General features: G+C 37.5%; 1 protein-coding gene across 1 annotated transcript in view; it reads left to right on the top strand.

Moving 5' to 3' along the window:
- The window catches only part of LOC127659897 (teneurin-2-like), a 333843-nt gene that overhangs the window by 21429 nt on the left and 294605 nt on the right, over positions 1 to 17809 (top strand). Inside the window, exon 2 of the mRNA XM_052149875.1 lies at positions 8786 to 9061. Coding sequence (XP_052005835.1) covers positions 8786 to 9061 — 276 coding nt within the window. The remainder of the gene's footprint in view (positions 1 to 8785; positions 9062 to 17809) is intronic.

Genomic DNA, 17809 nt, shown 5'->3' with positions numbered 1-17809 from the left:
CCTTGTGTTTTTCTCTGTAAAATGAGAAATCGATATCGTAATCATTTATACCCAAGAAAAGTGCTTCACCTATACAAATCACACTTCAGTACCGAATGATGATGACTTGTGCGTTTATCTTTGTGACTATAGCTAGATTTTATTTAGATAATAACACATTTTTTTTCAACCTCTTCACAACACATATCCCCCACAAACAAATATATTGATTTTCAAAAGACACATTCCATTGACAAATGCAATAGAGTCTCAGCACGCTTGCACATGCACGAGCACACATCCACTATGTGCTCAAAACACAAACACAGCAATAACATTTTAGTTGTTTTCCATCAAAAACATCTAATTGCTTTATCAAAATCCTTTTTTTTTTTTCTTTTTTTCTTTTTGTAAAAAGTAATAATAAAGATTGAACAGCAGGAATGTTTTCCTGTTTGTCAGGAGATGGAACAAATGTCACCAGTGCACTGCATATGTTTTGAAGCAATCAATGTTGAAGAGTAAATTCAGATGTGATTTTTCTGGGTTTTAAGGCAGTGCTTTGTGTTGTTGCCCTCACAGAGTATGCGGATCTATCTACCATGGTCCTGAAGTACTTCCTGTCAGGTAAAGTACGATCTGACTAGACCTTCAGTATCGCATAACTAGTTGTGTTTTACTAGTACTGTAGGAAAAGTCCTTGTTATTTCTAGCTTCGTACAAGACTCCTAGCTAAATAAATAATAGATAAACCAGACTATGCTGCTTTGCTGGTCTTAGTTGGTCTAGTTGGTCACGCTATCTGTCATTCAGCTGACAAGTGTCACAAACCTGACCAGCTTGACCAGCTAAGACTAGCAAACCAGCTTAGACTAGAAAACACTGTTTTAGTCTTTTCCAGAAAGGCTAATATTAATACCTGTAGTTGTAGATGTCTCCAGTTCTCCCTTACAACTCACACTCTGAGAAATAAAAGCTTTGACAAACACAGAATTAAGTTTTAGCTACTATAATCAAATGTGTTGTTATCCACCCACCACATAGTTAGGAATAAAGCAACTCTATAAAACCCTCTTTATTTTGTCTGTATCGATCTCTGGTGCTGTGAAGATTCCTGACTTAAAGGCTGTTAATGAATGCAATTGCTTCTTGATTTTCAGCTGATTGGAGGGCATGCATTGCCTCTTTTAATTACTGTAGAGAAGAAATTGGTTGTGCATTCCTTATCCTTTAATTGTTTTCCCACAGCCTGTCCTTAATTGGGACTCCGTTGTGTTTATCGATTCAAGTTAAATCAAGTCAAGTCATTTTTATTTGTATAGCGCATTTCACAACGCATATCGTTTCAAAGCAGCTTTATAGGAAATCATGCATTAACAAAAAATGAAACTGTAATATCTATAAAGTCTTAGAGTGATCATTGAGTAGTTTGGTTAAATATGATTGTAAATTGTGTATATGAATTAAATAATTAAATACAAATTGTAATTAGAACCCTAGTGACCTAGCTGAAGACAACTGTGGCAAGGAACACAAAACTCCATAAGATGATGGTTAATGGAGAAAAATAACCTTGGGAGAAACCAGGCTCACTGTGGGGACTAGTTTCCCTCTAGCTATACAACATGAATATAATGCCAATATTAGTTGTTTGTGTGCAGTCATGGTTTTAAATTTGTAAATTAAGTAAGCGTTAAGGTCCAGTGTTTTAAAAAAAAGAAAACCTTTTTAATGAACTTTAAGATTAATGACTAATGTATTCCATTTCAAGAGTGTAGTCCATCAATAGGCAAAGTTGATGCAGGCAGATGTTAATGAGGTGCATCGCAATTCAACTTGCAAGTCATTTCGGTAAAGTTTGGTGGGGTCCATCCTAAGTCCAAGGTTCATCCAGTAGCATATGAAGTATCCTATGTCTTACAGTTGTAGTTGGCATCAGTTCATCATCTACAGCACATACAGCACCACAAAGTGTTAGCGGTCTGCTAAATAGGACCTAAACCATGCTAATGCAAGTCCACTAATGCCAACATAATTCTCCAGCCTTTTCAAGAGAATCTTGTGATCTATCATGTCGAAGACAGCACTAAGAACAAATAAAATCACTTTGTTGTCACTCAACCATATACACAAGTGCAACAGTGGGTGAACTTATTGGGTGCAGTTCCAAGCAACATAGCAGTCATGACAGTGATGAGACATATACCACTTTACAGTAAACATCAGATTTACACAGCACAATTTACGAAACTAATATACACATAATTACTCACAACACAATATATAAATAATAATAATATACAATTTACAGTATACAATACACACAATATAGAATACACAGTATACAATATCAATTATATATATATAAATGTGCAGTAAGGTTGTAAGCTATGTGTTGCCACACAGTCACGTGTGTACAGGGAATACAGGAGTGGGCTGAGAACACAGCCCTGCGGGGCTCCAGTGTTGAGGGTCAGTGGTGAGGAGATGTTACTGCCCATTCTGATCACCTGGCATCTGCCTGACAGGAAGTCCAGGATCCAGCTGCACATTGAGCTGTTTAAGCCCAGAGCCCAGAGTTTTACATCAAGCTTGGAGGGCACTATGTTGTTGAATGCTGAGCTGTAGTCTACAAACAAACACTTCTTTGTGGGAAAGAGCAATGTGTATTGTGACTGCAATGGCATCATCAGTGGAGCGATTGCTTCTGTAAGCAAACTGTGGTAGGTCCAGTGAGGCAGTCAGCACAGAACAGATGTGGTCTCTGATAAGCTTTTCAAAGCACTTGCTGATGATGGGAATTAGGTCAACAAGATGCCAGGCATTTAGGCAAGTTATCTTTTACTCTTTTTTTTTTTTTTTGGTATTGGCACAATTGTGGATGTTTTAAAGCATGTAGGAACCACAGACAGGGAGATTGAGATATTGAAAATGTCCTTTAAAACCACCACTACTTGACCCATGCTTGCTCTGAGAGCACAGCCCATAATGCTGTCTGGACCCGCAGCTTTGCGAGATCAGGTTACATCTGCAACAGAGACAGTAAATTAACTAACCTCTGCTGTGTTGGGCATGGGAGTTCTCTCCGTGGAGATGTTGTTTTCCTCAAAATGAGTGTAAAATGTGTTAAGCTTGTCTGGAAGAGAGGTGGTGGTTTTCACAGTGGAGTGATTAGTTACTTTAAAGTCTGATCTAGAAGCACTAGAAGAGAAATGAAGCTGCGATCAGATGATAAGAGCAAGCCATTTGTAACTCTGATAAGTGCAGTCTCTGTACTGTAATGGGGCTTAAATACTGACTAAAATTCTTTATATATTCCATTTTTCTGTAGAAATGAACATAATTGGGATGACAATGCCTTTTCCACTATTTTCTACATAAATGGTAGATTTTTGATTCGGTCTGTAATTTGCCAATTCTCTAGAATCAATCTTTGTCTTCTTAATAAGTGGTTTGAAAACTACCATTTTAAAGTTTCTTGGGACATTTCCTAAGGATAGTCAGGAGATGAATTGCTCCAACACCACAAGATCGATGACTTACCCAACCTCACCCACCACCGGCAGGCATCATGGAGCGGTTGAACAAAGTCAAATGCGCGGCTGACTTCGTTCAGTGTTATAGAACGGATTCACTGGAGGTGCTCCTCTGGACTGCGGCTGATCCGCTGCAAGATGGCTTTCTTCAGCTCGAACAACCTCAGGAGGATGTCAACTGGGAGCGATTGCACCATGTGTTGGGCCTCCCTGGTCAGCAGCGGTAAGAGGTGGACTGCCCCTTGCACCCACAGCCATTCCAGCACTTGGGCTGTGCACTCGAAAGCTCCAGAAAGACCTCTGTATCGTCATGCACCCCATCTTTGCTAGCAATACATGGGAGTTTGCTGCTGCCTGAGGCACAAAGCTCCGCAACACCAGTGGTCCTCCTCTTGGCTTTGAAGGCGCACCTCGAAGCACTGTTGCTGCTCCACCCGCAGATCCATGAGGGCCTGGTGTTGAGCCTGGTGGATGCTGGTGAGGGATTGGAAGACATCCTTCAGCAGTGAAGATGACTCCATAGCAGCGTACTCTTCCTCCTTGTCCTGGGTTTCGACACAAGCGTAACATATGTTTGTATTTGGATCAAAAGGAGGAAGCAGGAGACAGCTTCAGCAAACCACGTGAGTTTACTTACACACTGAAAGATTCAGCTCTCTCCCTTTCTGAGGACTGGGCAGTCTTTTATCTCCCTCAACTCTCACTGTGAACATTGCAATGCTAATTAGCAACAATTCATCTCAGGTGGATGTCCTTACCGCTTTCTCTTTCCCCAGACGGGCGTAATACCACACCCTCACCTCCTCAATCTGGTTCAGTCGATGCTTTATTCCTAACGAATTTAGCCACAGTACTGAATAAACACCTAGGATTTGTGTGGTTATTTTTTTTTAGTTAAATATGCTGACCTGGCAGCTTTTAATGCCTTAAGCTACAGACACTATCCTTCCATACACATTGAAATACGTCTAATTTTGGATTTTCCACATGCAGTCCATTTTGATTAGTAATTGCAATCCATAAATGATTTAGTGAGAGTTTTGTGTTTGGTAGTTTGGGGAACAGACACAGTCTCTATTTGATATCTAAGTGATACAGTCTCTATGTGTTGTAGTTTATGTTACCTGTGTGACGTCTAAAGGGATTTATCAGACATTCGGATTAACCAGTTTGCCTGCTTCCTGACCTGGGCCCCAGTTACTCAAATACTATCATTATTAAGACTACGAGCTAAATTACTAGAGAGGAGAGTGACACCTTCCCTGGAGGGATGGAGTCTATCTCCCTTTAGCTGGTCAGGTCTACCCCAAAAACTCTTATTATTCCAATTATCTATGAATCCTATGCTATTCTCTGGACACTACTCAGACATCCAGCCATTCAGTGACACTAATCTACTATAAACCTCGTCACCACTATGTGCAGGGAGCGGACCAGAGCATATAACAGTGTCTGACATAATTTTTGCAAGTTCACACACCTCTTTAACATTATCTCTAGCGATCTCCTTCTGACGAAACCGGACATGATTAGTGCCGGCATGAATATCTATTTACGTTTATCATCAGCCAGCACTTGTCAGATGCACAAGTCAGATGCACGAGCCCCTGAAATGCATTTAACAATGTTGGCTGGAGTCTCCATTTCCATGTTCCTTACAAAGAGTACCAACTATTAAGGATCTTTCAACATGATTCATGGTGGGTGCACCACTGAGTGGGGGGGATCAATTGGAATCACTAACAGGAACAGGAGAGTGGTGTCGCTTTGCTGAGTGAGTATGCCACCGAGACGTCACCCAATTGCCCTGCTCGGGGTTTTTTCAGATGGCACGAAAGTGTGTGTGTTGTTTGCTGTACTACCCGCATCAGAAACAGTAACTACCAGCTTCTCTTTCTCACTGACATCCACTAGTGCTCGGATGCATGTCTCTAACTCATTAACCTTCTCTGTCAGTCTGATTAATTCCTTACATGCCATGACTTACCACAATTGTTTGTTGTTGTTGTGGTTGTTCTTGAGCAGCGAGAGTTTGAGATCAATGGTGTTCCTAATCAGCAGATGTTTTAAATTGATGCAATAATCGGTGTAAAACACAGTCGATAAGATCGAGATGCGCGATGTCGATAAGCGGAAAAAAGAGAAAGAGGTGCGTGTGGTAAAATACACAAAGGAAACAGTAGAAAAGCAGAAAAACACAAAGGATTTAGTAAAATGGCAAAGGATAAAACGATGAATGTATAATAATAAGAATATGCAATGATAAGCAGGCTAGCAAGCTGCAAACACTCATGCAGCATGCCATCAGCAACAGGAACAGGAAGTAATGTTAGTTTGTCATGCTTTAATTTGGATGATGCTATATGTAAATGCAGGAGTTCTTTTCAGCTCTCTCTAAGCATAGGCAATGCACTGGCCATTTTGTGGTCACACACAGAGTCAAAGTAGTATGGAAATTTCACAGCATGTAAGAGCTGCAGGGTAAAACAAGACCCTTAGCTTTACCCCAAACATGACCTAGAGTCTAAGCTGATGTACACTGATTTGAGATGTAAAATACCTATGCTTTTCCCTTTTCCTCTGCTCTCTGGTCTTCCTGCCTTCTAAACTTCCTTACTCTATACTATTAAAGGCATTGGGTACTTCTTGATGAGGGAAAGAGTAAAGGCCTATTTTCACCAAGTCCAAATTTAAAGTATGAAAATAAGCATTACAAGATTTTTAAGTAAAAAAAAAAAAGTCCTCTCTTAGAACTCATTTACTGTACACTATGTTTGAAATATTAAACTACACTGATCTTTCTTTTATTCATTTAGAAGTTATTGGAAGTACTTTACAATATGGTTCCATTAATTTTCGTTAATGCATTAGGTATCTTGAACTAACAATGAACAATATTCTTTTTATTTTTATTTACGAATCTGTAAAAAAAATTAACTTACGGAAATACATAATGTTGTCCTAGTTCATGTTAGTTCATAATGCATTAATTAATGTTAATCTGAACAGTGCCGCTTATATACTGTTATGTTGCAAGCAGACAACAAGCGACAGAGCACAATAATTACATGGAATGAACACAGTCTTCTATTCAAGCATGCAAAGATGAGCGAACACATTATATATTGAGTGCGAAAAGGCACAAGAGCGTGTAGACAAACGAGCAGCAGCACGAAGTGCTCTCCTAAAACTGTCCTCACTCTGTTCCAAGTGTCTTAGCAGTATCAATTTCCAAGGGATTGAAAATTACATGGGGACAAATTTCCACTTCATGAATTTCAGAGCAGGATTTCACATATTATGCAACATTTGAATTATCCCTGCACATTCCATGTTTACACAGCAGGACATTTCCACATGTTTTTGTTTTAATCTGCTGGTGAAAATTTGTAATCCACACATAGGATGACAAGAACAGAAATATTCTATATTGAGATAACAACCTCTGCGTATTTACCATAGGAGAGAGCGTATCGGTCAACTGGTGTTTTACAACATTAAGTCACAATTTGTGGATACCATACAAATAAATGGGGAGAGCTGTAAACATACACCTGTGACTTCCCTTATAAAAGATTAATTTTATTGTAGTGAATTCCACAGAGAACAGCCTCTAGTCTTCTCGCCAGTGTACCATGCATAGAATGTCTATGGGACTGCCGTCTTATGCTATTCTATGCTAAACTTGTAGGCTCCTTTTTCAGATAGGCTCTGCACAAAAATCAGTAGTTTCTTTCTGTTGACTGTAAATACGTCTCTCTCTCTCTCTCTCTCTCTCTCTCTCTCTCTCTCTCACATCGCTCTGCATGCAGCGTAGATGTTGTTTAGCATGCATGCACACCTGCAAAAGTACAGACTTCCTACAGTACAAACAACTTTTTCCTCTATTTGTTCCACCTTTAGAGATGAAGCACTGGATGAAACATAATTAAACTTTGTTAAACCCCAGTTATTCACGTGGCTGGATATCATGAGCTGCTCAGTATCCAAATTCTAAGTATACTGTACATATAACAGTTAGATATTCTTTCAAAACATAAACATTCATTCTACTTGCTAATGCAGCACTTTATGTAAAGAAGAAAAATCACTATGGCTATTATTATTTTTACAGTTGTTAAGATGCATGGTGAAGATGACTATTTAAAACAGTCTGCTTCAAATCATCCTCATAACTCACCTGTTACATTTCTCATTTCTGGACTGTACAGGTATGTTTTTTTCTATTTATATCCACATTATTAATTCATAGATTAGGCCTAATATCTACCTACTGTATATTACACATCACAACTGATTGTAAAGTACAGTTGCAAGGTCTCCTCTCTCAGGAATTCATATGTTTATTACATTCAGCCAACAATCAAATCTTTAATTGAGTGACTAAATGTTTGTTCCTGCTTGTGAAAACATTACACATGGCCCAGAAGTTCACATCGTGACTAAACGGGTGACTGAAAACCTATCTTCTGCTCCACTGAACTCTTCACTGAAAAACACTTGTGTGGTTAATGATGTATTTAGGAATTCAGATCTGTAAATCGCTTATATGGGGTAACATAAGGCATAAACCTGTAGTTTACTGCTATCTTGCAAATTATTTATGTGACACAGTTTTTATCTTAAAAAAAAGTTATATACCTGTATATTAAAACAAAATAAAAAAAAATAAAAAATAATAATAATAATAATAAATATTTAGCTTCTGACACATTTTTTAAAGCCATGATGGTAAAAAAAACGCTATTCTTTATTTTTGCTGGGGACAGTAAAAATTTGTCAGGGCAAGTAAAAATCAGAACCACTGGCCCAGCACCATTAGAAAAACAAATGTAAGCACATTTCATAGTTCAATTTAGGATGAGTAGTTTTAGTGTAAAAATTGTTTGTTAATAATTTACACTGTTGTTTAGTCACTATTGGACTTGGTGTGAAGTCTACAAAATGTTGTGCAGAGTACAGTTAACTTTATACGACTGAAAATTACACAATCTGAAATTTGTAATTGAGGTGAAATGACTGAAGTAGTACTTAATTAGTAGTTCATTGAGTGTGATAGACTCAGAGTGTGTTGAGTCATTCCTTTTGCTGAGACATAACTTCTGTTTCTTAGTTTCGCTTGTTGCAGTAGTTGCAGTGCGTAGTTTCTTTCAATAGCTTGAACTCTTCCCAGGGTGCATCCAAATAACCATAGTGGATTCTTTCAGGTAAGTCTTTCTCTGCATGTGTACTGAAATTTAACTGAATATGTTTTGTCATTATTATTTTAGGGAACTTTACTTTAGCCGAGTTGGGCATCTGTGAACCACCCACTCATCAGAATGCATACTGCCCAGAGCTTGGCCTCCTGCAACGCGGCTACTCTCTAAGTACCGGCTCAGATGCAGACTCCGACCCAGAGGGCCCCATCTCCCCAGAGCGAGCCATCCAGCTGTGGGGGGGCCATGGCATCAAGTCCCGCCGCAGCTCTGGCCTCTCCAGCAGAGAGAACTCCGCCCTCACCCTCACTGACTCTGAGAATGAGAACAAGTCTGATGACGAATCAGGTGAGAGATAAAGTATCAGAGAGAGAGAGAGAGAGAGAGAGAGTGAGAGTATCTTACGTGTTTGTGAGAAACTGCGGGTGTGAGTGAAATCTTGAAGTCTTTTAGAGTGTGAGTTGTGTGAGAGAACAGATGCCAAATATGTGCATCATGTGATGAAACTTTCACTTTTATTTCCATTCAGCTCATTTAGAGCTGAATGTGTTTCAAAAGCCTTTTGTGTTGATCTTACCTGCTTTTTATACTCTCAAATGTGCATCGGTAATCATATCCCGGTCGACCCCAACCACACACGCTTTAGTAAGTCAAACAGCAATGATTTAAAGACAATCCGTGGGTTAAAATGCATACACGTAAATTGACTGCTTGCAGCATATCAAGTCACACTCAATTAACATAAAAAGAAAGTGTGCAGGAAGAAGTTTTTGAAATGTCAAGAACGTGTGTTCGTCAAGTGAAAGCATTGTGGCTTTTTCCTCCTGCACATCTCCACACATCTGTTTGCATGAATGTTATTGTTGACGACTGAATTCCCCCTCGGTACCTTCCTGGCAGGAATCCAGCAAAGCATTCCTCAAATCCACACTTCCTCATTAGTTCAGTGGCATCTTCAACCTTTGCATGGTTTGTCGAAAGTGTCAGAGGGGGTTCATGAAAAAAAAACAACTTCTAATTAATTGACTTTTCACTGTATCTGTCCTCAAACAGATCCGTCAGCCATGAATTCCAACATCACACAAATTCATCTGACAATTTATCAAACTACTCAACAGCTATTAAACACGTAAAGAAACACCTTGAAACACAGTTGTCTTCATCTTGCCATCTGATAATTGCCTCCCAGCTAATTGCCATGCTAATCTCACGGCTGCTGTTTCTTAGCATGTAGGCACAGCATACTGAAAAGCAGTGGATGCTAGCTGGACATTGTTCTCAGCACATTGAATACTGCATAAGGAAGTCCCAATTAAATGTCTTTCAAACTGTGCCTTATAATCTGTGCAGATTGTGGGAACCATAGAGGAAATATCCTTGGTAATGGTGTGCGTGTGTGCGTGTGCGTGTGTGCGTGCGTGCGTGCGTGCGTGTGTGTGTGTGTGTGTGTGTGTACAGCTCTTTAAAAATTAAGAGACCTCTGCAAAATTATAAGTTTCTCTGGATTTACTATTTGTAAGGTATGTGTTTGAGTAAAATTAACATTTTAGTTTTATTCTATAAAGTACTGACAACATTTCTCCCAAATTCCAAATAAAAAGTATTGTCATTTAGAGCATTTATTTGCAGAAAATGACAACTGTTCAAAATAACAAAAAAGATGCAGTGTTTGAGACCTTGAATAACTTTTGTGTTCGCAAAGAAGTTCATATTAATTTTTAAACGATACAATACTAATGTTTTATCTTTGGAAGAGTTCAGAAATCAATATTTGGTGGAATAACCCTAATTTTCAATATCAACTGGTATGCTCTCTACCAGTCTTTCACATTGCTGTTGGGTGACTTTATGCCACTCCTAGCGCACAAATTCAAGCAACTCTGCTTTGCTTGATGGCTTGTAGCCATCCATATTCCTCTTGATCACATTCAAGAGGTTTTCAATGGGGTTCAGGTCCAGCGATTGGGCTGACCATGACAGGGATTTTCTCCCCTTTTTCTCCCAATTTGGCATGCCCAATTTCCTAAGTCCTCATGGTGGCGTAGTGACTCGCCTCAATCCGATGGTGGAGGATGAATCATAGTTGCCTCCACATCTCTCTCTCTCTCTCTCTCTCTCTCACTCTCTCTCTCTCTCTCTCTCTCTCTCTCTCTCTCTCTCTCTCGCTCTATATTCATATCAATATTTGGTGGAATAATCCTAATTTTCAATCACAGTTTTCACATATATATATATATATATATATATATAATTTCAGAGTTTTACATTAATGCCATTTAATTAATGATACATTTCAGTTAATAATAAGTTAAGTTTATTCGTGATAATATTTTAATACTTTATTTTGGTTTAAGCAGAATACGAATATAAGAGATAATTATATAAATTGTCTTTATAATATCATACTCACTGTTTTTCTCACACAGTTTAAATTGGTCTATATTCAAGAAAATTTATAGCGGTTTTTATATTTTAGGTGGTGGTGTCCCTTGCAAGACAAACATACAATGTGTGATCCCAGGGATAAAAAATAAAATTAAAATTAAAAACCCTGATTTAGATCGAAAAATTGCTTGTCACTGCAAACGTGTCACATCACTTCTTGTTAGGACACGATATAATGAGTTATAAGGATGATTTTCTTCTTGTTGCTAAAACATAAATTTAGATAGGGTTTAATTGATACTTCACTGTATCTGTGCTTGAGAAAATCAAGCTTTCTTGTAGTTAAACTGAATTAGATGCAGAATTTGAGGCATCTAAAATAGAAGCAAGTCAATCTGTCATTTCTGTCTTTCCACTTCTTACACACTTTGAAGCCTCACCTCTATCTTTCCCCTTATCTTTTCCCTCCTTTTTTGTGCATGGAATGTGCTTCAAGATCTTTTGCTCTCTCATCTTCCTCTATTGCCTTGTTATATGGATGTGTCAGCAGCACCAATCACTTTGAAAGACAGGTGTCATTCACAGAGGGAGAGTGATTGGGGTCAGGAGGAAATTTTCATCCATTATCACCCTCCTTCTGCCTCTTTCCAAATACTCTCCAAGGCATTTCAAAGCCTACCACCATTTAGACTAAAACATCCATTTATGCTTTTGATAAGTTAGGTCTAGGCATGGCTATCCAGTCAATCTCTGATTGGGCATGGAGTCAAAGTTTTTTTTGGATAAAAATAGCCCACTTCCTTTTATATTTTACACCAGTGAATCTATCTTATCTGCCTCATTCAACACTTGTCATATTTTCTGTAAGCTGTAGCATAAGTCTGTTCTCTATTTATCAACATGTGTCTGTAATGCATCTTCCACCATCATAGTGACAGCTTCATTCAGATTGTAATTTGCACATGTTAATACAGTGGTTCTCAAGTGACCTTTCTTTAAGAACCAGATTTTATATAAGACATCAAGTGGCAAGCCAACACAGTAAAATATGCCCATAATATCAACCATTGAACGTTATTAATAATACCGTGAACTTCATTGGGCCAACACTTTGCAAAATTATTAACATTACATAGGCTGAATAGGAAAATTAACAATTTTGGATTTTAAATTTCACTTCATGCACACAAATCATGTTTCATTGCAAGTGAACCTATATTTAATGTAGTCTGAGCCATATTTTTGCTTACCTTGAATTCTTTTGAGATAGATTGCATGTCATGCAGCCTGTCCATGTTGACACATGCTAACTTTGGCTAGCCTCTATCAAGTGACAGATGAACTATCAGCAAAATAGTGTTTAGTGTGATTGGATGCACAAGCTTTGATGTCAATAACCAAAGATATAGGAAGTGGTTTTGACTCCTTTTTTAAGACTGTTTATCCTATTTATTTAATAATCTAATTACCCACAATTATATGATTAGTTGCAGTTTATTTCTTTACATTTAGCATTGTTTTTTTTTTCTTTCTTCTGCTGTCCGCAACCTTATTAGAACAGACCTGCGATCCATTTTTGGGTCACAACCCACCAGTGCTAGTAGAAAGGTAGTTTTGTGTCAGCTCACTTTAAATGGGGGAAACAAAAGTCAATAATAAATTAAAGAGCCTGATTCCCTTGGAGGCAGACAAAACAACTTATCGATGGTGTCTATTTTGTGTGATACTTTCAGAACTCGTGCGTCGGTTCCATTTGATGCAGGGGGATGTGAACTGGGAGTTTGGTAATGAGGACTGGTGTCCAGGTTATTGTCTCATTAAGCAGCCTTGATGACTGAAAGCCCCACAATTTGAGGGACTGATTAATGCCTAGATGATATGTCCCAAAGTGACAATGATCTTTACATGTCTGGGGCTCTATTATGCTACACAGTTGCCATCATTTCCTGCCAGTATACAGTATCTATAGTGTTTAACTCCAGAATTTAAGTGTATACTGACATATGTGGAAATACAAAGTATGTCTTGCACAACAATTTTTTTTAGTAGTCAACAAGTCGTCCACTAAAAGGAGGGTAGTGTTTACCTTATGTAAATGACTCAACAAACACCATGCAGTCTTTGCTGTTTCTGGCAAGTCTAGCTGAAACTCCAGCACTGCATTAACAGATAGTGTGTGAGTGGAGGAACAAAAGCATAGATATATCCAATGCCATATGCCTTCATCTTGCATAAATTGTAAAAAAAAGTCTCACCCATGTATAGTTTCTGTGAGCCTGTGGGCAGCACGTGATTGGTTTCAGAGTGGTTTGCCAGAATTTCGGTTTGTATGTGAACACTTTGAATAAACTCAGACTTCTGACCATTTCAGATGTCTGCAGAGTAATTTGGTCATAACATGTTTTATATTTCCAAAATTCCAAATTAATTTGGCTGTTACAGTATATGATGGACAGAGACATTTTCTTCCTGCTGTCACCACATGTAAAACAAGCACAACTTACAGGGATAGTTCACCCAAAAAATAATATGTTTTTTGGGTAAATAAATGATGACAGAGTTTTCATTTTTTGGGATGAACTAAGCAATGATCATGTGATCATTGTTTTGTTTTTACACTGTTCTTATTTTTAGTCATAGTTATAGTCTTTTTATAAATGTCTTTAAATTGTGTCAATATTTTGTCATCATATTAATTCATTTTAGACATTTATTTTAGTCAAATGATGGTAATGTTGAAAATTACAAAATGTGTGTCAAACTTTAACTAAACTTAATTAAATAAAATATTCAAGCATTTAGAAAAAAAATATTAACATTTATTAATTTAAACATGTATCAAACATACAGTATAAATCAGGGGTACTCAATAGGCAGACTCCGGTCCGGATCCGGACCGAAGGACATTTCAGTCCGGACTGAGCTCTAAATCTTTGTATAAAGCTAGTTATCTGACACTTGGCTAAGTGATTGTGTAAGCATACGTTTATACGCGCACAGAGTGGGAATAAAGGGCTTTGAGCATTGCATTTAGCGGGAATCTGTGCTACTTTATTCCCACTATGCACGCGTTGCCTCTCTCCCCGCTATAGACATGAGGCGCCGCATAAAGCCTAATTTACTGTACGTACGAGTTGCAGGTGAGGTTATTTTAACATCAAAAACTTTAACGTGGTGCCTTTAGATTACAATTTTTTTTGTGTGTGTTTTTTCATCTACATTTTGCTTTATTAATCAGCATGTTACAAGCATTTTATAATAAACAACAGATATTTGTTCTAATTTTGTGAAAATTAGATGTCATCATGGATGGCTAGGAAAGCCTATTTATACTTATTATGCAAACTGTACTTTCCTGCTTCACTGTTGTTATGTTTATTGTTTGTTTGTTACTAATAGATTCTCACTTTAAGAAAAATATAAAAGTGGTCCATTCAGACTTTTACATTTTTTATAAATGTTCTCTCAGGGGATATCTCTGAACCCTCATACAGTGTTATTTTATCTGTCAAAAGGCCTCTTGTGTCCCATACATATACATTTATACAAAAATAAATGGAACTATGGGAATTATGTTGTAACTCAACAAAATCCCCCAAAAATTCAAACTGTGTTATATTTTAGCATCTTCAAAGTAGTCACCCTTTGCTTAGAATTTGCAGACATGTTTTCTTGACATTTTCTAAACCAACTACTTGAGGTATCACCCTGGGATGCTTTTTAAACAGCATTGACGGAGTTCCCATCTATGTTGGGCTCTTATTGGCTGTTTTTCTTTATTATTTGGTCCAAGTCATCAATTTCCAAAACTTTTATTTTTTATTTTTTTTATTATGAAATAAATATATATAAATATATTTTTTTTACAAAGCAATATTGCTGCCAACATGGCAAGTTATAAAAATTATTTATAAAAAAAGATACATAATTTCCTAGCCTAATAACTGCTGACGCCATGTAAGCTACATATTATTATCCGGAGCTTTGCTGGGAAGGAAATGTAGAGACCGGACCTCTTGGAACTTTAACTGAGAACCCCTGGTATAAACGCTTTTATTGAATACTGAGAGATTTGCTACTTTTTGGAAGTTACTGTATTCTGAATTATTCATGTTTTAGAGATAGTTATACATTTTCTGTGTTTTTGCCAGTTTGGGATATTGCATTGCGTGTAGCATGTTTTTTAAGGAAACCGTATTCACAATGCAAGTTACGCATTATGACTAGCACGTAAGTCAGTTAAAGTTTATTTGCTCATTTTCTGTGCACATGTAAGTTTTAATATTACATATATGTTGTGGGTATAGTGATAAATATCATGTATAAATTGGATGCATTTGCGGGAGGTAAATACCCCATTTGTAAAGTGTATCATTTTGCCTGTGTTCAGCTCTTTCTGTTTACGCAGCTCAAGTTAGGAAATGACAGACATAGTATATATGAGTAATATGAATCAATTCTATCTTCTTGTTGACACATACAGAGCAATAGTCAGCTATCTAGAAAGAGATGGTGCAGTGTGTTTGTTTGCATAGGTATTTTTACTCCAGCCAGATCCCATCTTTCTGTTGCAGCCCCTTGCAAGTTATATTTGACAATGGATTGGTTGTCAGCATTTCATGTCACGTTTGGTAAGCAAAGCCACCTTGGCGCACTATGCTGTGAGAAGAGTTAGTGGCTTTTGTCTGCTGGATTATTTGTATTCTCCCTCACTGATCTGCGTTACGAAGCATTTTAGAAGCTTTGTTGCAGGCTCGGAAAAAATGTGTTTGTGAGTTTTTTCTTCTATTTGATTTCGTTCTTTTTCTTATACAAGAGAAAAAATAAAAAATGTAAGATAATTACGTTTGAAGTTTAAATATTTTCCTGCTGCATCTGTGTCTGTATGTGGGAGGCCAATGATGATTGACGTGCATCACTCAGACTCGCATGTGTTACGGATAGCTTCTGTTTCTTTTCAGATTTTTCCAGGATTGTGGGTTGGCCATTATATTTCATTACTACTATGGCTTCCATTGTTTTCTGTTTTTTTTATTATCGGGTCATTAACTCTGAATGAATAACCATGAATCATGCTTCGGTTAATGTGAAATTTGCAGAAACATCTGGGCAGACTTGCATTAAACCAACAAGATTTAACTGAAAAAAATCATGCCCCCCAACGCAGCCATGTTGCGTGGGAGAGATTTGCGATGAAGATTACGGTATGAATGAGGCTCTCGGCATTAACTGAAGTCAATCATGTAATGTGAGCATCAGGAGAGGTCTCGTTAATAAGGAAGCAAAGAGCATCAGTTGCAAAAGAGGGAAATCAAAGTTGTATGCTGGGACAATCATATGAAACTGAAATCATTCAATACTTGCTAAAATGAAGTGACTACATATGCGCTTAAGGAATTCCCAACATTTGCATACAGGTGTTTGTGCTTGTATTTGCATGTGTTTAATGAATATGTCAAATTTTGTATGCACTATTAAAAGAGGATTTAGATGCTGATTGGTCAGAGAAATGTGGGATTGTGCGAGAATGTATTTCCAGAATTAATGTTTTAACTTCCCTTGAGGTGAACCCAAAGTGAGTGTTTAAGTAGACGACTAATGATTCTCTATCAAACATGTCAGCTTTCACTGATACTTCTCTCTCTTGTGCTCTCTCATCTCATATTTATCTAATGGAAGGGCCACACAGAGTCAAGTACCAACTACTTGTATTAACTTATTTAATTTATTTTTCCTTTTTTGCCATTTGCCAATGTTTAAACTTTTCAATAGTGAACATTCAGATTTTCATACAGCTGGTGGTTGACAGTGAAGTGAATAAAATCTTTTAAGATGAAGCATCTCTTTCTTTTCTGTCAGGACTCTGCTTAGCAGAGAGGTTGAGAAAAAGCTTTTGTAATTCCCCACAAAGGTCATATCGACCTTCTATACTAAGGAGAGAAATGTCATGGAATAATTCGATGTAAGGTAAATACATTTGCATAAATTCAAACAGAATGTGCCTTACAAAAAGTGTGTTGGTGGTACTATAGTACAGGAATAGCATCAGATTGCAATACCATGGTGCTCTAATATATACAGATAGATTACCTTATTCATGTACCTTGGTATTAACAAGGTACTTTAAACCATTCCATGGTACTACTTGTTCAGGGGTGTAAAGTAATGAATTACTCACATTACATAAGAAGTTTTTCCCAGGAATTGTTCTTTTTTTAAGTAGTTTAAAAATGTTATACTTTTACTTGAGTATATTTTAAGTGTACTATTTTCTCATCGTCTGTGTTCGCTACTTTTCTGTCCTGATTTAATTTTATCCATTAATGTGACTGGCTAGGGAGAGTGTGACTCCCATCAAATCACACACTTGAACAGCAGCTGTTGATCTGGCACCAACAGTGGAGGATGCCTCAAGCAATGTTCAACACCCAAAAGGGCTTTTCGCAGGGAAAAAGTTGCTTGACTGTGTCATGTGAGTTTTACTTGCTCAAGCCTGATATCAGCATTAATCCTGTCTCTAATTTGAAGAAATGTATCGAAGTAAATTTTATATTTCTGCTTACTAGATTCTGTGTGTTTATAATGTAGCCTGTAAATTCGCTTTCTATCACTGAGACTATAGGGTTGATGTGAGAGATTAAGGCGATGTTATCAATAGGGCTGGGTGATAAAACAATCTTGATGTTTATCTGAAAAATAAAAAAAATGAGA

This window comes from Xyrauchen texanus, chromosome 19, assembly GCF_025860055.1.
Source record: "Xyrauchen texanus isolate HMW12.3.18 chromosome 19, RBS_HiC_50CHRs, whole genome shotgun sequence".
NCBI classification, from domain to species: Eukaryota; Metazoa; Chordata; class Actinopteri; order Cypriniformes; family Catostomidae; genus Xyrauchen; species Xyrauchen texanus.
This window is presented reverse-complemented; position numbering and strand designations above follow the sequence as displayed.